The 21930-nt window shown below is 38.8% G+C and overlaps 1 protein-coding gene and 33 non-coding genes across 34 annotated transcripts in view; all 34 read right to left on the reverse strand.

The window, feature by feature from the left end:
- Positions 1-79: 79 nt before the first annotated feature.
- The window catches only part of ttll1 (tubulin tyrosine ligase-like family, member 1), a 29415-nt gene continuing 7564 nt past the window's right edge, over positions 80-21930 (reverse strand). The window contains exon 10 of the mRNA XM_084909316.1: positions 80-3599. Coding sequence (XP_084765442.1) covers positions 3470-3599 — 130 coding nt within the window. The 3' untranslated portion in view covers positions 80-3469. The remainder of the gene's footprint in view (positions 3600-21930) is intronic.
- trnay-aua (transfer RNA tyrosine (anticodon AUA)) lies at positions 4839-4968 on the reverse strand. The gene is made up of 2 exons: positions 4932-4968; positions 4839-4873 (listed from the first exon to the last, which is right to left on the reverse strand). It is a non-coding gene; the product is annotated as a tRNA-Tyr (tRNA).
- On the reverse strand, positions 5134-5263 carry trnay-aua (transfer RNA tyrosine (anticodon AUA)). The gene is made up of 2 exons: positions 5227-5263; positions 5134-5168 (listed from the first exon to the last, which is right to left on the reverse strand). It is a non-coding gene; the product is annotated as a tRNA-Tyr (tRNA).
- On the reverse strand, positions 5537-5666 carry trnay-aua (transfer RNA tyrosine (anticodon AUA)). The gene is made up of 2 exons: positions 5630-5666; positions 5537-5571 (listed from the first exon to the last, which is right to left on the reverse strand). It is a non-coding gene; the product is annotated as a tRNA-Tyr (tRNA).
- Positions 5832-5961, reverse strand: trnay-gua (transfer RNA tyrosine (anticodon GUA)). Its single transcript has 2 exons — positions 5925-5961; positions 5832-5866 (listed from the first exon to the last, which is right to left on the reverse strand). It is a non-coding gene; the product is annotated as a tRNA-Tyr (tRNA).
- On the reverse strand, positions 6381-6510 carry trnay-aua (transfer RNA tyrosine (anticodon AUA)). The gene is made up of 2 exons: positions 6474-6510; positions 6381-6415 (listed from the first exon to the last, which is right to left on the reverse strand). It is a non-coding gene; the product is annotated as a tRNA-Tyr (tRNA).
- Positions 6796-6925, reverse strand: trnay-aua (transfer RNA tyrosine (anticodon AUA)). The gene is made up of 2 exons: positions 6889-6925; positions 6796-6830 (listed from the first exon to the last, which is right to left on the reverse strand). It is a non-coding gene; the product is annotated as a tRNA-Tyr (tRNA).
- trnay-aua (transfer RNA tyrosine (anticodon AUA)) lies at positions 7091-7220 on the reverse strand. Its single transcript has 2 exons — positions 7184-7220; positions 7091-7125 (listed from the first exon to the last, which is right to left on the reverse strand). It is a non-coding gene; the product is annotated as a tRNA-Tyr (tRNA).
- On the reverse strand, positions 7587-7716 carry trnay-aua (transfer RNA tyrosine (anticodon AUA)). Its single transcript has 2 exons — positions 7680-7716; positions 7587-7621 (listed from the first exon to the last, which is right to left on the reverse strand). It is a non-coding gene; the product is annotated as a tRNA-Tyr (tRNA).
- Positions 8002-8131, reverse strand: trnay-aua (transfer RNA tyrosine (anticodon AUA)). Its single transcript has 2 exons — positions 8095-8131; positions 8002-8036 (listed from the first exon to the last, which is right to left on the reverse strand). It is a non-coding gene; the product is annotated as a tRNA-Tyr (tRNA).
- trnay-aua (transfer RNA tyrosine (anticodon AUA)) lies at positions 8297-8426 on the reverse strand. The gene is made up of 2 exons: positions 8390-8426; positions 8297-8331 (listed from the first exon to the last, which is right to left on the reverse strand). It is a non-coding gene; the product is annotated as a tRNA-Tyr (tRNA).
- On the reverse strand, positions 8794-8923 carry trnay-aua (transfer RNA tyrosine (anticodon AUA)). Its single transcript has 2 exons — positions 8887-8923; positions 8794-8828 (listed from the first exon to the last, which is right to left on the reverse strand). It is a non-coding gene; the product is annotated as a tRNA-Tyr (tRNA).
- On the reverse strand, positions 9303-9421 carry trnac-aca (transfer RNA cysteine (anticodon ACA)). Its single transcript has 2 exons — positions 9385-9421; positions 9303-9337 (listed from the first exon to the last, which is right to left on the reverse strand). It is a non-coding gene; the product is annotated as a tRNA-Cys (tRNA).
- trnay-gua (transfer RNA tyrosine (anticodon GUA)) lies at positions 9990-10119 on the reverse strand. Its single transcript has 2 exons — positions 10083-10119; positions 9990-10024 (listed from the first exon to the last, which is right to left on the reverse strand). It is a non-coding gene; the product is annotated as a tRNA-Tyr (tRNA).
- trnay-aua (transfer RNA tyrosine (anticodon AUA)) lies at positions 10507-10636 on the reverse strand. The gene is made up of 2 exons: positions 10600-10636; positions 10507-10541 (listed from the first exon to the last, which is right to left on the reverse strand). It is a non-coding gene; the product is annotated as a tRNA-Tyr (tRNA).
- trnay-aua (transfer RNA tyrosine (anticodon AUA)) lies at positions 11420-11549 on the reverse strand. The gene is made up of 2 exons: positions 11513-11549; positions 11420-11454 (listed from the first exon to the last, which is right to left on the reverse strand). It is a non-coding gene; the product is annotated as a tRNA-Tyr (tRNA).
- On the reverse strand, positions 11715-11844 carry trnay-aua (transfer RNA tyrosine (anticodon AUA)). Its single transcript has 2 exons — positions 11808-11844; positions 11715-11749 (listed from the first exon to the last, which is right to left on the reverse strand). It is a non-coding gene; the product is annotated as a tRNA-Tyr (tRNA).
- trnay-aua (transfer RNA tyrosine (anticodon AUA)) lies at positions 12625-12754 on the reverse strand. The gene is made up of 2 exons: positions 12718-12754; positions 12625-12659 (listed from the first exon to the last, which is right to left on the reverse strand). It is a non-coding gene; the product is annotated as a tRNA-Tyr (tRNA).
- trnay-aua (transfer RNA tyrosine (anticodon AUA)) lies at positions 13028-13157 on the reverse strand. Its single transcript has 2 exons — positions 13121-13157; positions 13028-13062 (listed from the first exon to the last, which is right to left on the reverse strand). It is a non-coding gene; the product is annotated as a tRNA-Tyr (tRNA).
- Positions 13533-13662, reverse strand: trnay-aua (transfer RNA tyrosine (anticodon AUA)). The gene is made up of 2 exons: positions 13626-13662; positions 13533-13567 (listed from the first exon to the last, which is right to left on the reverse strand). It is a non-coding gene; the product is annotated as a tRNA-Tyr (tRNA).
- On the reverse strand, positions 14231-14360 carry trnay-aua (transfer RNA tyrosine (anticodon AUA)). Its single transcript has 2 exons — positions 14324-14360; positions 14231-14265 (listed from the first exon to the last, which is right to left on the reverse strand). It is a non-coding gene; the product is annotated as a tRNA-Tyr (tRNA).
- trnac-aca (transfer RNA cysteine (anticodon ACA)) lies at positions 14740-14858 on the reverse strand. Its single transcript has 2 exons — positions 14822-14858; positions 14740-14774 (listed from the first exon to the last, which is right to left on the reverse strand). It is a non-coding gene; the product is annotated as a tRNA-Cys (tRNA).
- trnay-aua (transfer RNA tyrosine (anticodon AUA)) lies at positions 15144-15273 on the reverse strand. Its single transcript has 2 exons — positions 15237-15273; positions 15144-15178 (listed from the first exon to the last, which is right to left on the reverse strand). It is a non-coding gene; the product is annotated as a tRNA-Tyr (tRNA).
- trnay-aua (transfer RNA tyrosine (anticodon AUA)) lies at positions 15439-15568 on the reverse strand. Its single transcript has 2 exons — positions 15532-15568; positions 15439-15473 (listed from the first exon to the last, which is right to left on the reverse strand). It is a non-coding gene; the product is annotated as a tRNA-Tyr (tRNA).
- trnay-aua (transfer RNA tyrosine (anticodon AUA)) lies at positions 16351-16480 on the reverse strand. The gene is made up of 2 exons: positions 16444-16480; positions 16351-16385 (listed from the first exon to the last, which is right to left on the reverse strand). It is a non-coding gene; the product is annotated as a tRNA-Tyr (tRNA).
- Positions 16754-16883, reverse strand: trnay-aua (transfer RNA tyrosine (anticodon AUA)). The gene is made up of 2 exons: positions 16847-16883; positions 16754-16788 (listed from the first exon to the last, which is right to left on the reverse strand). It is a non-coding gene; the product is annotated as a tRNA-Tyr (tRNA).
- trnay-aua (transfer RNA tyrosine (anticodon AUA)) lies at positions 17261-17390 on the reverse strand. Its single transcript has 2 exons — positions 17354-17390; positions 17261-17295 (listed from the first exon to the last, which is right to left on the reverse strand). It is a non-coding gene; the product is annotated as a tRNA-Tyr (tRNA).
- Positions 17959-18088, reverse strand: trnay-aua (transfer RNA tyrosine (anticodon AUA)). Its single transcript has 2 exons — positions 18052-18088; positions 17959-17993 (listed from the first exon to the last, which is right to left on the reverse strand). It is a non-coding gene; the product is annotated as a tRNA-Tyr (tRNA).
- trnay-aua (transfer RNA tyrosine (anticodon AUA)) lies at positions 18470-18599 on the reverse strand. Its single transcript has 2 exons — positions 18563-18599; positions 18470-18504 (listed from the first exon to the last, which is right to left on the reverse strand). It is a non-coding gene; the product is annotated as a tRNA-Tyr (tRNA).
- trnay-aua (transfer RNA tyrosine (anticodon AUA)) lies at positions 18979-19108 on the reverse strand. Its single transcript has 2 exons — positions 19072-19108; positions 18979-19013 (listed from the first exon to the last, which is right to left on the reverse strand). It is a non-coding gene; the product is annotated as a tRNA-Tyr (tRNA).
- On the reverse strand, positions 19382-19511 carry trnay-aua (transfer RNA tyrosine (anticodon AUA)). The gene is made up of 2 exons: positions 19475-19511; positions 19382-19416 (listed from the first exon to the last, which is right to left on the reverse strand). It is a non-coding gene; the product is annotated as a tRNA-Tyr (tRNA).
- trnay-aua (transfer RNA tyrosine (anticodon AUA)) lies at positions 19676-19806 on the reverse strand. The gene is made up of 2 exons: positions 19770-19806; positions 19676-19711 (listed from the first exon to the last, which is right to left on the reverse strand). It is a non-coding gene; the product is annotated as a tRNA-Tyr (tRNA).
- trnay-aua (transfer RNA tyrosine (anticodon AUA)) lies at positions 19972-20101 on the reverse strand. Its single transcript has 2 exons — positions 20065-20101; positions 19972-20006 (listed from the first exon to the last, which is right to left on the reverse strand). It is a non-coding gene; the product is annotated as a tRNA-Tyr (tRNA).
- trnay-aua (transfer RNA tyrosine (anticodon AUA)) lies at positions 20454-20583 on the reverse strand. The gene is made up of 2 exons: positions 20547-20583; positions 20454-20488 (listed from the first exon to the last, which is right to left on the reverse strand). It is a non-coding gene; the product is annotated as a tRNA-Tyr (tRNA).

Raw genomic sequence — 21930 nt, forward strand, 5'->3', positions numbered from 1 at the left:
GACTGCGAGGACAGGCGATGACGTATATATAACGCCAAGCAAAGAGTTTCACAGAGATCATAGAGCTGAAGGAGACTGCTTGAATTAAATTACACACTTTATTAAGCAAACAGCTCACGTGAGATCTTTAAAACAATTAAATAATGAAATGCATAACAAAAAAGTCCTTTTTTTGTTTTCCATAAATAATGTTTGAATTTACAGCTTTCGCTTGAAAATATTTGTGCTCATATGTTTGCAACTTTTAACAAAAACAAGGTTTTTTTTGGCAAATAAAATAAGTATGTAAACAAATTTTATGGTTATAGCATATTCAAAACAAAGGTGCTATACCATAAAACACACCACAACAATACAAATAAATAATAATAAATATTAGATTTAAACAGCACACTATCATGGTATTTACATAAAATTATACAAGAGACTGTCATCCAGCCACAGTTCCAATGATCAGCCACTTCCAAAATCTTCATATAAAGTATGTCTTCAGATTAAAGAGAAACACTGCAAGTAAATCATGGTCATGGTGGTAATGTATTCTATGTTTATCTCTCTCTCTCTCTCTCTCTCTCTCTCTCTCTCTCTCTTTCCCTCATATATGTATATGGAGGATTTTTCATTTATGTATATATTTTTTAAATGATTTACTCCAAAAATATTTTTATACAGGTTTAAAATACATTTTAATTAATGAAATGGCAAAAAGAAAAAAAAAGAAAAGACACTTGGCCTTAACTGTATGTGGACCAATAGGGCGAGTCAACCCTCAAAGGCTCATTTTAAACCAGAAAAAAATACTTGTGGCCTCATTATAATATTGCACTTGTAATCTGAAGAAACTAATCTGGAAAAAAAAATGTTTTGCACAGATGAACTCTGTTTAGGCAACATAAGTGATGCATTTGTTTCTCGATAGTCTCGGTGTCACACACTTTATTTTGAAATCACATGACTTCCGATGCTGGACTAGTCAAGATAGATTTTCTTATGCAAACGAGCGAGACGCGCATTCTGACGTCACATTCCCCAGAAAACTTTTTTAGATTACTATTTATGAAAAGTTAGTAGTTCCCACTGTGAGGTCTGTGGCGCTCCAGACCATGTCGTCTGAAAACAATAGATACGGAGGTACAAAGAGCCAACAATATAGTACATCTACTGCTGTTTGGGGTAATTTTGGGGGGGACTCTAATTAAATCTCACCAGATATGAGAACTGGGTGTTGCTGGCCTCTGTTCCTATGTATCCATGCTTTCTTTTTTAAATTAAAACGAATCAGCAACAGAATGACACAAATTCTCCTCTGAAAATCAGAAAGTACACTGTGGAATCGGAGGAGGCATGTTTTTTTCATCCTCTTACAAATATTTATTCAGATAATGAATCCGTGAGAAAATATTCTCAATGAAAGATGATTAAAAAAAAACAAACAACCACAGATGGCTTTTCAGAAATAGGAAGTTATAACCGCCTTGTGCTTCCACCAAAATAACACATGTAAAGCCCATTGACTAATTCTGTAACTTGAGCTAAGATATGATTAACAGAGATGTGCAATGGTCACTTTCCAATGAACAATAGATTTTTTTTTCACACCAGCAGATGACATATGACATGCAAATAAACTGACTGCTCTTATTGTTGAAGGGTCAATACACACAAATTGACAAATTGCGACCATAACTGTTTATCAGCGCATCAACAGTACAGATATTTTATTGAAATATAAAAGCAAAAAACATTTAAAGGAGTTTCTGTTCATGTATTGTTCACAAAAGTTTATAAAGAGGTTAAAGACAAACAGCCATGGGAACCTAACCTTCCAGTAAATTTGGTTTCTAAATTTAAATTTGGTTCGTAAAAACAGAGTGTTTACTTTGGGGACTTCAGTCAGAAATCACAGGCCACAGCATGTACAGCTTACACCACTTGACAACCTGCTGATAACCAAGAAACAGTACCATGCAGAGACCTGCTTTGCTGCTGTGGCAACAGCAAGAACATATAGGTCATAGGCTTATTTGAAGGCTTGACCTCTGATTATTCTCCAGACTACACATTTATTTTCAACAAAGACTACAACCCTCCCGCCCTAACAGTAACCTGACAGCTTTTTATTTAAATAGAATGAATTTAGTAAAGTAAAGAAAGCTGTACTTTTTTACACAGCTTGTTATTTCAAATCATAACTCTGCACACATAATGCAACTAAAGAAAAGCAGCATTTAATTACACAGAAAACAGCACACTGGCCACTGTGTCAGGGCAGAGCTGAATCATACTGTTTCAACCTTGTTTAATCACAATTTCATGGCAGACACGTTTCTCTAAACCCTTTCACTGTCTTTTCGTTGCTTTTTGGAGAAAATGATCATGGATAATACTCCTGATCGTTGACTTGAATTATAAGTGGAAGTAGTAATAAATGACTTAAGCAGAACTTTTGAAAAGTTACACCTTCTGTAATTCATTTTAATACATCTTATATCATTTTCACAGGCAAAGTCATTAGTGAATTCATGGAAAAAGTAAAAAATTACAGAAAAAATGTCAGCAGCAGCCCAAAACAGAATCAGTAAGGTAAGAGGGAGTTTTGTAACTTTATTTTAAAAGACCAAGATTTATTTCTCAGCTTGTCGCCAATATCATTTAGCCCCAAATCCAGTTATCAGAAAGATGGACGATAACTCTTCATCAGTGTTTCAGTTTTTTAGTAGTTGAAGGAAAGCAGGCAATAAGAAAACATCTCAACACATATAATTAGCATTTAAATTTTCAGCAGATGTGACAACGGGTCAGAGTTGAAATGAACGATGAGACATACTTTTTAAAGCGCATGTAAAGAAATAAAGTGCAAGAGGAATACAATCATCAAAATCCCGCAAAACATACTGATAATGAACGTACAAAAAATTAATAAAGTCTGTTAACATTTAGTACTGCTAATTCTGCCTATCGACTGCCTTTTAATAAATTAAATCTTTAAATCACTTCTATTTGATAACTTTATACCACTTCATTACCATACAGTGTATGTTCTCGTTAGCACCGGTGTGGAAGGTCAAGTTATAGTGTCAGCAATCCGATGTCATGCATAGTAATCCTTCATGTCCATCTCCGAAGATTTCATCAGCACTTGTCTTAAGTGTGGAAACCGCTGCTGTATGTGATATTTGACCTACTTGATTTGACCTTAAACCTGTCAGAGCACTGTCAGTTCCACTTATTTTGTTTTACATTCATATAAACAGTGACAAACACAAGCTTTTCAACCTTCTCAATGTGAGCACATAGCTGATTTTTCTCCATTGAGCAGCAGTGCCATTGCTCCCTGTGCCACAGTCAGTGAAATGTGGACGGAGGGAGCATCTGTCCAATGTGCTAAAAAAAAGAAGTCCAAGTGGTTCCCCACAGAAGGTCCCTGGAGTGTTGTACAGGAAGTCAATTTTAGGGAAAAATTATCGCTTCACTTCCAGGTGGCGGCAGTGGGGCGAACGCCTGCACTCCCCTTGGTGCCCTTTGACCCAAGTGACTGACCGGAACGGCTCCGCAGGTCACGCTCAGCATTCTCGCTCTGCGCCTGCTCTTCGTCATACCTGATGACACAGAAACAGTGGATGTTCAGTGAATGTGTAAGCAAAGGGATTTCCTGAAACAACACCCCCGTATTGTGCACAACAGCTGTATTTGAAACTCCATGCAGCATCACTCTGACGGCTCAGCTGGAAAAGCAGATGATTGTAGTAAGTGTTTAGATAAAATCCATAGGTTCAAAACTGGCATAGTTGCCTTCTTAATTTTGGTTTATTTGGTCTTATTATGTTTGACAATCCCAGACACTGGTACTGTTTTTTTTGTTTTTGTTTTTGTTTTTTTACAGATAACTGCAGAGCAGAAGAAGAGGGCAAAAAGTCAGGCACAGGAACAGAATAAAGAAGCTGCTCAGTTTTCAAAATGAAAGACCTTATACAGAGTAAACCTCCACTTCTAAAATGTTCTTGTGAAATTTGTAATGAAAAAAATGGAAGAAATTCAGACATATACAGACATAAAGCTGGTGTTTTCCACTGGTTCACAGGAATTCATGGGAAGAAATTATTTTGAGTGGGCTTGATGTTGTGGTGTGTCAGGAGTAGTAGTATAGGCTTACTGCAGTAAACAGTGTCTTGACTAGTTAATAATAACAAAAAGGGTTCCTTCAAGCAAGACTTTAACCAGTTGCGTAAAAATTTACAAGTAACCCACTACAGTCCTGCATAATACCAACTGAACTAACGAAGGCAAACCCTGTGCAATGCCCCACTGAAGTAGTCGCACTACAGCAAAATCTTAACATGATTATACGATAAGCAAGATTCAGCAAAAAGTTCAGTAGTTAAAAATCACAGTAGTGGAACTGAAAAGAAAATTTCACACCTTTGCTACCATTTTCCTTCAAGCTGGATTTGAACAAGCAACTAAGGATACAACGCCAGCCTATTCTACTACCTAAGGTTATGACGTAGTAACAATGTTATGGTCCTCTGCTCTACCAGCTGAGCTATCGAAGAAAGACACACACACAGAGTTCATTAGGACGAACTATTTTATCCACAAAGCACTGATTATCACACAGGTCTGTTAAAACAACAGTTAGTTAAAGCATAGTATTACTGGTATTTTCCAATATTTAGAAGTGGTCTGACTTTAATTACTAAACTGAGCATGACACACTATTAAAAGCCTCTGGTTTGAGTGAGATATGAGCTAAAAACTGAAGTAAGAAAGTTACTTAGAAAGTAAAATCCAATGTAGATGGACACTCCTCTATGGAAAAGAGGATTTCACTAACATCTCCCTTCAAGCTGGACTTGAACCAGCGACTAAGGATAGCCACGGATACGACGTCAGCCCAACCCATTACCTAAGGATATGACGTTGTATCCATGTTATGGTCCTCTGCTCTACCAGCTGAGCTATCAAAGGGAGCTAGTCCACAGTATCCCACTGGAGTAGTTCCACTAGAGCAAAATCTTTACACGAATATATGACAAGCACAATTCTCTAAAAAGGGCAGCAGTTAAAAGAGCTCTATTAGGCAGTAAATGAACTGATCAGTCATCCGAGAAAAAGAGGATTTCACTAACATCTCCCTTCAAGCTGGACTTGAACCAGCGACTAAGGATAGCCACGGATACGACGTCAGCCCAATCCACTACCTAAGGATATGACGTTGTATCCATGTTATGGTCCTCTGCTCTACCAGCTGAGCTATCGAAGGAAGACACACACACAGAGCTCATTAGGACGACCTATTTTATCCACAAAGCACTGATTATCACACAGGTCTGTTAAAACAACAATTAGTTACAGCATAGTATTACTGGTATTTTCCTATATTTAGAAGTGGTCAGACTGTAATTAATAAATTGAGCACGACACACTATTAAAAGCCTCTGGTTTGAGTGAGATTTGAGCTAAAAACTGAAGTAAGAAAGTAAAATGCAATGTAGATGGACACTGCTCTATGGAAGAGAGGATTTCACTAACATCTCCCTTCAAGCTGGACTTGAACCAGCGACTAAGGATAGCCACGGATACGCCGTCAACCCAATACACTACCTAAGGATATGACGTTGTATCCATGTTATGGTCCTCTGCTCTACCAGCTGAGCTATCAAAGGGAGCTAGTCCACAGTATCCCACTGGAGTAGTTCCACTAGAGCAAAATCTTTACACGAATATATGACAAGCACAATTCTCTAAAAAGGGCAGCAGTTAAAAGAGCTCTATTAGGCAGTAAATGAACTGATCAGTCATCCGAGAAAAAGAGGATTTCACTAACATCTCCCTTCAAGCTGGACTTGAACCAGCGACTAAGGATAGCCACGGATACGCCGTCAACCCAATCCACTACCTAAGGATATGACGGTGTATCCATGTTACGGTCCTCTGCTCTACCAGCTGAGCTATCGAAGGAAGACACACACACAGAGCTCATTAGGACGACCTATTTTATCCACAAAGCACTGGTTATCAAACAGGTCGCTAAGGAAAAAAGTCAGTCTTTTATTACAAGTTTAGAAGATTATACTTAATTATTTATTTATTTACACTATAGTTTTATCTCTCTCTCCCTATATATATATATATATATATATATATATATATATATATATATATATATATATATATATATATATATATATATATATATATGTACATATACTGGTATTTTCCTATATTTAGAAGTGGTCTGACTTCAATTACTAAACTGAGCACCACACACTATTAAAAGCCTCTGGTTTGAGTCAGATTTGAGCTAAAAACTAACTAAGAAAGTAAAATCCAATGTAGATGGACACTCCTCTATGGAAAAGAGGATTTCACTAACATCTCCCTTCAAGCTGGACTTGAACCAGCGACTAAGGATAGCCACGGATACGACGTCAGCCCAACCCATTACCTAAGGATATGACGTTGTATCCATGTTATGGTCCTCTGCTCTACCAGCTGAGCTATCGAAGGAAGACACACACACAGAGCTCATTAGGACGACCTATTTTATCAACAAAGCACTGATTATCACACAGGTTTGTTAAAACAACAGTTAGTTACAGCATAGTATTACAGGTATTTTCCTATATGTAGAAGTGGTCAGACTGTAATTAATAAACTGAGCACCACACACTATTAAAAGCCTGTGGTTTGAGTGAGATATGAGCTAAAAACTGAAGTAAGAAAGTTACTTAGAAAGTAAAATCCAATGTAGATGGACACTCCTCTATGGAAAAGAGAATTCCACTAACATCTCCCTTCAAGCTGGACTTGAACCAGCGACTAAGGATAGCCACGGATACGACGTCAGCCCAAACCATTACCTAAGGATATGAAGTTGTATCCATGTTATGGTCCTCTGCTCTACCAGCTGAGCTATCAAAGGGAGCTAGTCCACAGTATCCCACTGGAGTAGTTCCACTAGAGCAAAATCTTTACACGAATATATGACAAGCACAATTCTCTAAAAAGGGCAGCAGTTAAAAGAGCTCTATTACGCAGTAAATGAACTGATCAGTCATCCGAGAAAAAGAGGATTTCACTAACATCTCCCTTCAAGCTGGACTTGAACCAGCGACTAAGGATAGCCACGGATACGCCGTCAACCCAATCCACTACCTAAGGATATGACGTTGTATCCATGTTATGGTCCTCTGCTCTACCAGCTGAGCTATCGAAGGAAGACACACACACAGAGTTCATTAGGACGACCTATTTTATCCACAAAGCACTGGTTATCAAACAGGTCGCTTAGAAACAAAAGTCAGTCTTTTATTACAAGTTCAGAAGATTATACTTAATTATTTATTTATTTACACTATAGTTTTATCTCTCTCTCTCTCTATATATATATATATATATATATATGTACATATACTGGTATTTTCCTATATTTAGAAGTGGTCTGACTTCAATTACTAAACTGAGCACCACACACTATTAAAAGCCTCTGGTTTGAGTCAGATTTGAGCTAAAAACTAACTAAGAAAGTAAAATCCAATGTAGATGGACACTCCTCTATGGAAAAGAGGATTTCACTAACATCTCCCTTCAAGCTGGACTTGAACCAGCGACTAAGGATAGCCACGGATACGACGTCAGCCCAACCCATTACCTAAGGATATGACGTTGTATCCATGTTATGGTCCTCTGCTCTACCAGCTGAGCTATCGAAGGAAGACACACACACAGAGCTCATTAGGACGACCTATTTTATCCACAAAGCACTGATTATCACACAGGTTTGTTAAAACAACAGTTAGTTACAGCATAGTATTACTGGTATTTTCCTATATTTAGAAGTGGTCAGACTGTAATTAATAAACTGAGCACCACACACTATTAAAAGCCTGTGGTTTGAGTGAGATATGAGCTAAAAACTGAAGTAAGAAAGTTACTTAGAAAGTAAAATCCAATGTAGATGGACACTCCTCTATGGAAAAGAGGATTCCACTAACATCTCCCTTCAAGCTGGACTTGAACCAGCGACTAAGGATAGCCACGGATACGCCGTCAACCCAATCCACTACCTAAGGATATGACGTTGTATCCATGTTATGGTCCTCTGCTCTACCAGCTGAGCTATCAAAGGGAGCTAGTCCACAGTATCCCACTGGAGTAGTTCCACTAGAGCAAAATCTTTACACGAATATATGACAAGCACAATTCTCTAAAAAGGGCAGCAGTTAAAAGAGCTCTATTAGGCAGTAAATGAACTGATCAGTCATCCGAGAAAAAGAGGATTTCACTAACATCTCCCTTCAAGCTGGACTTGAACCAGCGACTAAGGATAGCCACGGATACGCCGTCAACCCAATCCACTACCTAAGGATATGACGTTGTATCCATGTTATGGTCCTCTGCTCTACCAGCTGAGCTATCGAAGGAAGACACACACACAGAGCTCATTAGGACGACCTATTTTATCCACAAAGCACTGATTATCAAACAGGTCGCTAAGGAAAAAAGTCAGTCTTTTATTACAAGTTCAGAAGATTATACTTAATTATTTATTTATTTACACTATAGATATATCTCTCTCTCTCTCCCTATATATATATATATATATATATATGTACATATACTGGTATTTTCCTATATTTAGAAGTGGTCTGACTTCAATTACTAAACTGAGCACCACACACTATTAAAAGCCTCTGGTTTGAGTCAGATTTGAGCTAAAAACTAACTAAGAAAGTAAAATCCAATGTAGATGGACACTCCTCTATGGAAAAGAGGATTTCACTAACATCTCCCTTCAAGCTGGACTTGAACCAGCGACTAAGGATAGCCACGGATACGACGTCAGCCCAACCCATTACCTAAGGATATGACGTTGTATCCATGTTATGGTCCTCTGCTCTACCAGCTGAGCTATCGAAGGAAGACACACACACAGAGCTCATTAGGACGACCTATTTTATCCACAAAGCACTGATTATCAAACAGGTCGCTAAGGAAAAAAGTCAGTCTTTTATTACAAGTTCAGAAGATTATACTTAATTATTTATTTATTTACACTATAGATATATCTCTCTCTCTCTCCCTATATATATATATATATATATATATGTACATATACTGGTATTTTCCTATATTTAGAAGTGGTCTGACTTTAATTACTAAACTGAGAACCACACACTATTAAAAGCCTCTGGTTTGAGTCAGATTTGAGCTAAAAACTAAGTAAGAAAGTTACTTCGAAAGTAAAATCCACTGTAGATGGACACTCCTCTATGGAAAAGAGGATTTCACTAACATCTCTCTTCAAGCTGGACTTGAACCAGCGACTAAGGATAGCCACGGGTATGCCGTCAACCCAATCCTCTTCCTATGGACATGACGTTGTGGTCCTCTGCTCTACCAGCTGAGCTATCGAAGGAAGACACGCACACAGAGCTCATTAGGACGACCTATTTTATCCACAAAGCACTGATTATCACACAGGTCTGTTAAAACAACAATTAGTTACAGCATAGTATTACTGGTATTTTCCTATATTTAGAAGTGGTCAGACTGTAATTAATAAACTGAGCACGACACACTATTAAAAGCCTCTGGTTTGAGTGAGATATGAGCTAAAAACTGAAGTAAGAAAGTAAAATGCAATGTAGATGGACACTGCTCTATGGAAGAGAGGATTTCACTAACATCTCCCTTCAAGCTGGACTTGAACCAGCGACTAAAGATAGCCACGGATACGCCGTCAACCCAATCCACTACCTAAGGATATGACGTTGTATCCATGTTATGGTCCTCTGCTCTACCAGCTGAGCTATCAAAGGGAGCTAGTCCACAGTATCCCACTGGAGTAGTTCCACTAGAGCAAAATCTTTACACGAATATATGACAAGCACAATTCTCTAAAAAGGGCAGCAGTTAAAAGAGCTCTATTAGGCAGTAAATGAACTGATCAGTCATCCGAGAAAAAGAGGATTTCACTAACATCTCCCTTCAAGCTGGACTTGAACCAGCGACTAAGGATAGCCACGGATACGCCGTCAACCCAATCCACTACCTAAGGATATGACGTTGTATCCATGTTACGGTCCTCTGCTCTACCAGCTGAGCTATCGAAGGAAGACACACACACAGAGCTCATTAGGACGACCTATTTTATCCACAAAGCACTGATTATCAAACAGGTCGCTAAGGAAAAAAGTCAGTCTTTTATTACAAGTTTAGAAGATTATACTTAATTATTTATTTATTTACACTATAGTTTTATCTCTCTCTCTCTCCCTATATATATATATATATATATATATATATATACATATATATATATGTACATATACTGGTATTTTCCTATATTTAGAAGTGGTCTGACTGTAATTACTAAACTGAGCACCACACACTATTAAAAGCCTCTGGTTTGAGTCAGATTTGAGCTAAAAACTAAGGAAGAAAGTTAGATCCACTGTAGATGGACACTCCTCTATGGAAAAGAAGATTTCACTAACATCTCCCTTCAAGCTGGACTTGAACCAGCGACTAAGGATAGCCACGGATACGTCGTCAACCCAATACACTACCTAAGGATATGACGTTGTATCCATGTTATGGTCCTCTGCTCTACCAGCTGAGCTATCGAAGGAAGACACACACACAGAGCTCATTAGGACGACCTATTTTATCCACAAAGCACTGGTTATCACACAGGTCGCTTAGAAAAAAAGTCAGTCTTTTATTACAAGTTCAGAAGATTATACTTAATTATTTATTTATTTACACTATAGTTTTATCTCTCTCTCTCTCTCTACATATATATATATATATATATATGTACATATACTGGTATTTTCCTATATTTAGAAGTGGTCTGACTTTAATTACTAAACTGAGAACCACACACTATTAAAAGCCTCTGGTTTGAGTCAGATTTGAGCTAAAAACTAAGTAAGAAAGTTACTTCGAAAGTAAAATCCACTGTAGATGGACACTCCTCTATGGAAAAGAGGATTTCACTAACATCTCTCTTCAAGCTGGACGTGAACCAGCGACTAAGGATAGCCACGGGTATGCCGTCAACCCAATCCTCTTCCTAAGGATATGACGTTGTGGTCCTCTGCTCTACCAGCTGAGCTATCGAAGGAAGACACGCACACCGAGTTCATTAGGACGACCTATTTTATCCACAAAGCACTGATTATCACACAGGTTTGTTAAAACAACAGTTAGTTACAGCATAGTATTACAGGTATTTTCCTATATGTAGAAGTGGTCAGACTGTAATTAATAAACTGAGCACCACACACTATTAAAAGCCTCTGGTTTGAGTGAGATATGAGCTAAAAACTGAAGTAAGAAAGTTACTTAGAAAGTAAAATCCAATGTAGATGGACACTCCTCTATGGAAAAGAGGATTCCACTAACATCTCCCTTCAAGCTGGACTTGAACCAGCGACTAAGGATAGCCACGGATACGACGTCAGCCCAAACCATTACCTAAGGATATGACGTTGTATCCATGTTATGGTCCTCTGCTCTACCAGCTGAGCTATCAAAGGGAGCTAGTCCACAGTATCCCACTGGAGTAGTTCCACTAGAGCAAAATCTTTACACGAATATATGACAAGCACAATTCTCTAAAAAGGGCAGCAGTTAAAAGAGCTCTATTACGCAGTAAATGAACTGATCAGTCATCCGAGAAAAAGAGGATTTCACTAACATCTCCCTTCAAGCTGGACTTGAACCAGCGACTAAGGATAGCCACGGATACGCCGTCAACCCAATCCACTACCTAAGGATATGACGTTGTATCCATGTTATGGTCCTCTGCTCTACCAGCTGAGCTATCGAAGGAAGACACACACACAGAGCTCATTAGGACGACCTATTTTATCCACAAAGCACTGATTATCAAACAGGTCGCTAAGGAAAAAAGTCAGTCTTTTATTACAAGTTCAGAAGATTATACTTAATTATTTATTTATTTACACTATAGATTTATCTCTCTCTCTCCCTATATATATATATATATATATATATGTACATATACTGGTATTTTCCTATATTTAGAAGTGGTCTGACTTTAATTACTAAACTGAGAACCACACACTATTAAAAGCCTCTGGTTTGAGTCAGATTTGAGCTAAAAACTAAGTAAGAAAGTTACTTCGAAAGTAAAATCCACTGTAGATGGACACTCCTCTATGGAAAAGAGGATTTTACTAACATCTCTCTTCAAGCTGGACTTGAACCAGCGACTAAGGATAGCCACGGGTATGCCGTCAACCCAATCCTCTTCCTAAGGATATGACGTTGTATCCATGTTGTGGTCCTCTGCTCTACCAGCTGAGCTATCAAAGGAAGACACACACACCGAGTTCATTAGGACGACCTATTTTATCCACAAAGCACTGATTATCACACAGGTCTGTTAAAACAACAATTAGTTACAGCATAGTATTACTGGTATTTTCCTATATTTAGAAGTGGTCAGACTGTAATTAATAAACTGAGCACGACACACTATTAAAAGCCTCTGGTTTGAGTGAGATATGAGCTAAAAACTGAAGTAAGAAAGTAAAATGCAATGTAGATGGACACTCCTCTATAGAGAAGAGGATTTCACTAACATCTCCCTTCAAGCTGGACTTGAACCAGCGACTAAGGATAGCCACGGATACGCCGTCAACCCAATCCACTACCTAAGGATATGACGTTGTATCCATGCTATGGTCCTCTGCTCTACCAGCTGAGCTATCGAAGGAAGACACACACACAGAGTTCATTAGGACGACCTATTTTATCCACAAAGCACTGGTTATCACACAGGTCTGTTAAAACAACAGTTAGTTACAGCATAGTATTACTGGTATTTTCCTATATTTAGAAGTGGTCAGACTGTAATTAATAAACTGAGCACGACACACTATTAAAAGCCTCTGGTTTGAGTGAGATATGAGCTAAAAACTGAAGTAAGAAAGTAAAATGCAATGTAGATGGACACTCCTCTATAGAGAAGAGGATTTCACCAGCATCTCCCTTCAAGCTGGACTTGAACCAGCGACTAAGGATAGCCACGGATACGCCGTCAACCCAATCCACTACCTAAGGATATGACGTTGTATCCATGTTATGGTCCTCTGCTCTACCAGCTGAGCTATCGAAGGAAGACACACACACAGAGCTCATTAGGACGACCTATTTTATCCACAAAGCACTGGTTATCACACAGGTCGCTTAGAAAAAAAGTCAGTCTTTTATTACAAGTTCAGAAGATTATACTTAATTATTTATTTATTTACACTATAGTTTTATCTCTCTCTCTCTCCCTATATATATATATATATATATATATATATATATGTACATATACTGGTATTTTCCTATATTTAGAAGTGGTCTGACTTTAATTACTAAACTGAGCACCACATACTATTAAAAGCCTCTGGTTTGAGTCAGATTTGAGCTAAAAACTAAGTAAGAAAGTTAGATCCACTGTAGATGGACACTCCTCTATGGAGAAGAGGATTTCACTAACATCTCCCTTCAAGCTGGACTTGAACCAGCGACTAAGGATAGCCACGGATACGCCGTCAACCCAATCCACTACCTAAGGATATGACGTTGTATCCATGTTATGGTCCTCTGCTCTACCAGCTGAGCTATCGAAGGAAGACACACACACAGAGCTCATTAGGACGACCTATTTTATCCACAAAGCACTGGTTATCACACAGGTCTGTTAAAACAACAGTTAGTTACAGCATAGTATTACTGGTATTTTCCTATATTTAGAAGTGGTTAGACTGTAATTAATAAACTGAGCACGACACACTATTAAAAGCCTCTGGTTTGAGTGAGATATGAGCTAAAAACTGAAGTAAGAAAGTAAAATGCAATGTAGATGGACACTCCTCTATAGAGAAGAGGATTTCACCAGCATCTCCCTTCAAGCTGGACTTGAACCAGCGACTAAGGATAGCCACGGATACGCCGTCAGCCCAACCCATTACCTAAGGATATGACGTTGTATCCATGTTATGGTTCTCTGCTCTACCAGCTGAGCTATCAAAGGGAGCTCGTCTACACTATCCCACTGGAGTAGTTCCACTAGAGCAAAATCTTTACACGAATATATGACAAGCACAATTCTCTAAAAAGGGCAGCAGTTAAAAGAGCTCTATTAGGCAGTAAATGAACTGATCAGTCATCCGAGAAAAAGAGGATTTCACTAACATCTCCCTTCAAGCTGGACTTGAACCAGCGACTAAGGATAGCCACGGATACGCCGTCAACCCAATCCACTACCTAAGGATATGACGTTGTATCCATGTTATGGTCCTCTGCTCTACCAGCTGAGCTATCGAAGGAAGACACACACACAGAGCTCATTAGGACGACCTATTTTATCCACAAAGCACTGGTTATCACACAGGTCGCTTAGAAAAAAAGTCAGTCTTTTATTACAAGTTCAGAAGATTATACTTAATTATTTATTTATTTACACTATAGTTTTATCTCTCTCTCTCTCTCTACATATATATATATATATATATATGTACATATACTGGTATTTTCCTATATTTAGAAGTGGTCTGACTTTAATTACTAAACTGAGAACCACACACTATTAAAAGCCTCTGGTTTGAGTCAGATTTGAGCTAAAAACTAAGTAAGAAAGTTACTTCGAAAGTAAAATCCACTGTAGATGGACACTCCTCTATGGAAAAGAGGATTTCACTAACAACTCTCTTCAAGCTGGACTTGAACCAGCGACTAAGGATAGCCACGGGTATGCCGTCAACCCAATCCTCTTCCTAAGGATATGACGTTGTGGTCCTCTGCTCTACCAGCTGAGCTATCGAAGGAAGACACGCACACCGAGTTCATTAGGACGACCTATTTTATCCACAAAGCACTGATTATCACACAGGTTTGTTAAAACAACAGTTAGTTACAGCATAGTATTACAGGTATTTTCCTATATGTAGAAGTGGTCAGACTGTAATTAATAAACTGAGCACCACACACTATTAAAAGCCTCTGGTTTGAGTGAGATATGAGCTAAAAACTGAAGTAAGAAAGTTACTTAGAAAGTAAAATCCAATGTAGATGGACACTCCTCTATGGAAAAGAGGATTCCACTAACATCTCCCTTCAAGCTGGACTTGAACCAGCGACTAAGGATAGCCACGGATACGACGTCAGCCCAAACCATTACCTAAGGATATGACGTTGTATCCATGTTATGGTCCTCTGCTCTACCAGCTGAGCTATCAAAGGGAGCTAGTCCACAGTATCCCACTGGAGTAGTTCCACTAGAGCAAAATCTTTACACGAATATATGACAAGCACAATTCTCTAAAAAGGGCAGCAGTTAAAAGAGCTCTATTACGCAGTAAATGAACTGATCAGTCATCCGAGAAAAAGAGGATTTCACTAACATCTCCCTTCAAGCTGGACTTGAACCAGCGACTAAGGATAGCCACGGATACGCCGTCAACCCAATCCACTACCTAAGGATATGACGTTGTATCCATGTTATGGTCCTCTGCTCTACCAGCTGAGCTATCGAAGGAAGACACACACACAGAGCTCATTAGGACGACCTATTTTATCCACAAAGCACTGATTATCAAACAGGTCGCTAAGGAAAAAAGTCAGTCTTTTATTACAAGTTCAGAAGATTATACTTAATTATTTATTTATTTACACTATAGATTTATCTCTCTCTCTCCCTATATATATATATATATATATATATATGTACATATACTGGTATTTTCCTATATTTAGAAGTGGTCTGACTTTAATTACTAAACTGAGAACCACACACTATTAAAAGCCTCTGGTTTGAGTCAGATTTGAGCTAAAAACTAAGTAAGAAAGTTACTTCGAAAGTAAAATCCACTGTAGATGGACACTCCTCTATGGAAAAGAGGATTTCACTAACATCTCTCTTCAAGCTGGACTTGAACCAGCGACTAAGGATAGCCACGGGTATGCCGTCAACCCAATCCTCTTCCTAAGGATATGACGTTGTATCCATGTTGTGGTCCTCTGCTCTACTAGCTGAGCTATCAAAGGAAGACACACACACCGAGTTCATTAGGACGACCTATTTTATCCACAAAGCACTGATTATCACACAGGTCTGTTAAAACAACAATTAGTTACAGCATAGTATTACTGGTATTTTCCTATATTTAGAAGTGGTCAGACTGTAATTAATAAACTGAGCACGACACACTATTAAAAGCCTCTGGTTTGAGTGAGATATGAGCTAAAAACTGAAGTAAGAAAGTAAAATGCAATGTAGATGGACACTCCTCTATAGAGAAGAGGATTTCACTAACATCTCCCTTCAAGCTGGACTTGAACCAGCGACTAAGGATAGCCACGGATACGCCGTCAACCCAATCCACTACCTAAGGATATGACGTTGTATCCATGCTATGGTCCTCTGCTCTACCAGCTGAGCTATCGAAGGAAGACACACACACAGAGTTCATTAGGACGACCTATTTTATCCACAAAGCACTGGTTATCACACAGGTCTGTTAAAACAACAGTTAGTTACAGCATAGTATTACTGGTATTTTCCTATATTTAGAAGTGGTCAGACTGTAATTAATAAACTGAGCACGACACACTATTAAAAGCCTCTGGTTTGAGTGAGATATGAGCTAAAAACTGAAGTAAGAAAGTAAAATGCAATGTAGATGGACACTCCTCTATAGAGAAGAGGATTTCACCAGCATCTCCCTTCAAGCTGGACTTGAACCAGCGACTAAGGATAGCCACGGATACGCCGTCAACCCAATCCACTACCTAAGGATATGACGTTGTATCCATGTTATGGTCCTCTGCTCTACCAGCTGAGCTATCGAAGGAAGACACACACACAGAGCTCATTAGGACGACCTATTTTATCCACAAAGCACTGGTTATCACACAGGTCGCTTAGAAAAAAAGTCAGTCTTTTATTACAAGTTCAGAAGATTATACTTAATTATTTATTTATTTACACTATAGTTTTATCTCTCTCTCTCTCCCTATATATATATATATATATATATATATATATATATGTACATATACTGGTATTTTCCTATATTTAGAAGTGGTCTGACTTTAATTACTAAACTGAGCACCACATACTATTAAAAGCCTCTGGTTTGAGTCAGATTTGAGCTAAAAACTAAGTAAGAAAGTTAGATCCACTGTAGATGGACACTCCTCTATGGAGAAGAGGATTTCACTAACATCTCCCTTCAAGCTGGACTTGAACCAGCGACTAAGGATAGCCACGGATACGCCGTCAACCCAATCCACTACCTAAGGATATGACGTTGTATCCATGTTATGGTCCTCTGCTCTACCAGCTGAGCTATCGAAGGAAGACACACACACAGAGCTCATTAGGACGACCTATTTTATCCACAAAGCACTGGTTATCACACAGGTCTGTTAAAACAACAGTTAGTTACAGCATAGTATTACTGGTATTTTCCTATATTTAGAAGTGGTTAGACTGTAATTAATAAACTGAGCACGACACACTATTAAAAGCCTCTGGTTTGAGTGAGATATGAGCTAAAAACTGAAGTAAGAAAGTAAAATGCAATGTAGATGGACACTCCTCTATAGAGAAGAGGATTTCACTAACATCTCCCTTCAAGCTGGACTTGAACCAGCGACTAAGGATAGCCACGGATACACCGTCAGCCCAACCCATTAACTAAGGATATGACGTTGTATCCATGTTATGGTTCTCTGCTCTACCAGCTGAGCTATCAAAGGGAGCTCGTCTACACTATCCCACTGGAGTAGTTCCACTAGAGCAAAATCTTTACACGAATATATGACAAGCACAATTCTCTAAAAAGGGCAGCAGTTAAAAGAGCTCTATTAGGCAGTAAATGAACTGATCAGTCATCCGAGAAAAAGAGGATTTCACTAACATCTCCCTTCAAGCTGGACTTGAACCAGCGACTAAGGATAGCCACGGATACGCCGTCAACCCAATCCACTACCTAAGGATATGACGTTGTATCCATGTTATGGTCCTCTGCTCTACCAGCTGAGCTATCGAAGGAAGACACACACACAGAGCTCATTAGGACGACCTATTTTATCCACAAAGCACTGATTATCAAACAGGTCGCTAAGGAAAAAAGTCAGTCTTTTATTACAAGTTCAGAAGATTATACTTAATTATTTATTTATTTACACTATAGTTTTATCTCTCTCTCTCTCTCTCCCTATATATATATATATATATATATGTACATATACTGGTATTTTCCTATATTTAGAAGTGGTCTGACTTTAATTACTAAACTGAGAACCACACACTATTAAAAGCCTCTGGTTTGAGTCAGATTTGAGCTAAAAACTAAGTAAGAAAGTTACTTCGAAAGTAAAATCCACTGTAGATGGACACTCCTCTATGGAAAAGAGGATTTCACTAACATCTCTCTTCAAGCTGGACTTGAACCAGCGACTAAGGATAGCCACGGGTATGCCGTCAACCCAATCCTCTACCTAAGGATATGACGTTGTATCCATGTTATGGTCCTCTGCTCTACCAGCTGAGCTATCGAAGGAAGACACACACACAGAGCTCATTAGGACGACCTATTTTATCCACAAAGCACTGGTTATCACACAGATCGCTTAGAAAAAAAGTCAGTCTTTTATTACAAGTTCAGAAGATTATACTTAATTATTTATTTATTTACACTATAGTTTTATCTCTCTCTCTCTCCCTATATATATATATATATATATATATATATATATATATGTACATATACTGGTATTTTCCTATATTTAGAAGTGGTCTGACTTTAATTACTAAACTGAGCACCACATACTATTAAAAGCCTCTGGTTTGAGTCAGATTTGAGCTAAAAACTAAGTAAGAAAGTTAGATCCACTGTAGATGGACACTCCTCTATGGAGAAGAGGATTTCACTAACATCTCCCTTCAAGCTGGACTTGAACCAGCGACTAAGGATAGCCACGGATACGCCGTCAACCCAATCCACTATCTAAGGATATGACGTTGTATCCATGTTATGGTCCTCTGCTCTACCAGCTGAGCTATCAAAGGAAGACACACACACAGAGCTCATTAGGACGACCTATTTTATCCACAAAGCACTGGTTATGACACAGGTCTGTTAAAACAACAGTTAGTTACAGCATAGTATTACTGGTATTTTCCTATATTTAGAAGTGGTTAGACTGTAATTAATAAACTGAGCACGACACACTATTAAAAGCCTCTGGTTTGAGTGAGATATGAGCTAAAAACTGAAGTAAGAAAGTAGAATGCAATGTAGATGGACACTCCTCTATAGAGAAGAGGATTTCACCAGCATCTCCCTTCAAGCTGGACTTGAACCAGCGACTAAGGATAGCCACGGATACGCCGTCAGCCCAACCCATTACCTAAGGATATGACGTTGTATCCATGTTATGGTCCTCTGCTCTACCAGCTGAGCTATCAAAGGGAGCTCGTCTACAGTATCCCACTGGAGTAGTTCCACTAGAGCAAAATCTTTACACGAATATATAACAAGCACAATTCTCTAAAAAGGGCAGCAGTTAAAAGAGCTCTATTAGGCAGTAAATGAACTGATCAGTCATCCGAGAAAAAGAGGATTTCACTAACATCTCCTTTCAAGCTGGACTTGAACCAGCGACTAAGGATAGCCACGGATACGCCGTCAACCCAATCCACTACCTAAGGATATGACGTTGTATCCATGTTATGGTCCTCTGCTCTACCAGCTGAGCTATCAAAGGGAGCTAGTCCACAGTATCCCACTGGAGTAGTTCCACTAGAGCAAAATCTTTACACGAATATATGACAAGCACAATTCTCTAAAAAGGGCAGCAGTTAAAAGAGCTCTATTACGCAGTAAATGAACTGATCAGTCATCCGAGAAAAAGAGGATTTCACTAACATCTCCCTTCAAGCTGGACTTGAACCAGCGACTAAGGATAGCCACGGATACGACGTCAGCCCAATCCACTACCTAAGGATATGACGTTGTATCCATGTTATGGTCCTCTGCTCTACCAGCTGAGCTATCGAAGGAAGACACACACACAGAGTTCATTAGGACGACCTATTTTATCCACAAAGCACTGGTTATCAAAGAGGTCGCTTAGAAAAAAAAGTCAGTCTTTTATTACAAGTTCAGAAGATTATACTTAATTATTTATTTATTTACACTATAGTTTTATCTCTCTCTCTCTCTATATATATATATATATATGTACATATACTGGTATTTTCCTATATTTAGAAGTGGTCTGACTTCAATTACTAAACTGAGCACCACACACTATTAAAAGCCTCTGGTTTGAGTCAGATTTGAGCTAAAAACTAAGTAAAATCTAATGTAGATGGACACTCCTCTATGGAATAGAAGTCTTCACTAACATCTCCCTTCAAGCTGGACTTGAACCAGCGACTAAGGATAGCCACGGATACGACGTCAGCCCAATACACGACCTAAGGATATGACGTTGTATCCATGTTATGGTCCTCTGCTCTACCAGCTGAGCTATCGAAGGAAGACACACACACAGAGTTCATTAGGACGACCTATTTTATCCACAAAGCACTGATTATCATACAGGTTTGTTAAAACAACAGTTAGTTACAGCATAGTATTACTGGTATTTTCCTATATTTAGAAGTGGTCAGACTGTAATTAATAAACTGAGCACCACACACTATTAAAAGCCTCTGGTTTGAGTGAGATATGAGCTAAAAACTGACGTAAGAAAGTTACTTAGAAAGTAAAATCTAATGTAGATGGACACTCCTCTATGGAAAAGAGGATTTCACTAACATCTCCCTTCAAGCTGGACTTGAACCAGCGACTAAGGATAGCCACAGATACGCTGTCAACCCAATCCACTACCTAAGGATATGACGTTGTATCCATGTTATGGTCTTCTGCTCTACCAGCTGAGCTATCGAAGGAAGACACCCACACAGCGCTCATTAGGACGACCTATTTTATCCACAAAGCACTGATTATCAAACAGGTTGCTTAAAAAAATGTAGTCTTTTATTACAAGTTCAGAAGATTATACTTTAATTATTTATTTATTTACACTATAGCTATATATATACATATACCGTAATTGTCGGGCTATAAGCCGCTACTTTTTGCACAAGCTTTGAACCCTGCAGTTTTTAGTCAGGTGCGGCTTTTCTATGGATTGTCCATGATTTTTGTCATATCGTAAGACGATTTGTTTTATTTGTTCCGCTGTTGTACGGCACTACGTTGCCTGGCGGAAGGGCATGTGATCAGACACACAGTATTGGGGTTCAAGAGTGGTATCTTGGTCACATGTCCATCCGCCAGGCAACATAGTGCCGTACAAGTAGCGTGAAAAACAAACTTCAAAGTAGCGCTACGCGTTCAGCAGGAGGCGTGGATGATGAGCGGCGATAAACTTGCGAAAAGCAAGTTATGCTCAACTCCACCGGTGGAATCTGACAGCGTGGAAAAGTGTGAAAACATCCAGGATCACCAAGGGATTTCGAAGGGCTGGACTCCTGCATGATGGAGAGGAGGACACCGCCACGGCCCTTCAGAGGGTGTTCGACTGTGACGAGAGTTCGAGAGTGGATGACGAAGCCATCCTGAGCCTGTTCGTATCCGACACTGGAGAAGAGGACTTTGGTGGTTTTAGTGCGCAGGAAGAAGAGAAAGATGATGGTGAATGACTGACTTTTCTTCTTGTTAAAGCCGTGTCACTGCACCTGACCCTAAAAGGAATCTATTTTTCTGGTGTGTTGTAGGTTATTGTTATGTACTACATTTGTTACTCGTTTATGAAGCACAGTACATGTTTCGTACTTGTAATTACCGCTACTTGTACATATACCTAAAAAGTTATGCA

The sequence above is a fragment of the Perissodus microlepis genome, chromosome 17, assembly GCF_051167445.1.
Source record: "Perissodus microlepis isolate ML-2025 ecotype Zambia chromosome 17, ASM5116744v1, whole genome shotgun sequence".
Lineage (NCBI taxonomy): Eukaryota > Metazoa > Chordata > Actinopteri > Cichliformes > Cichlidae > Perissodus > Perissodus microlepis.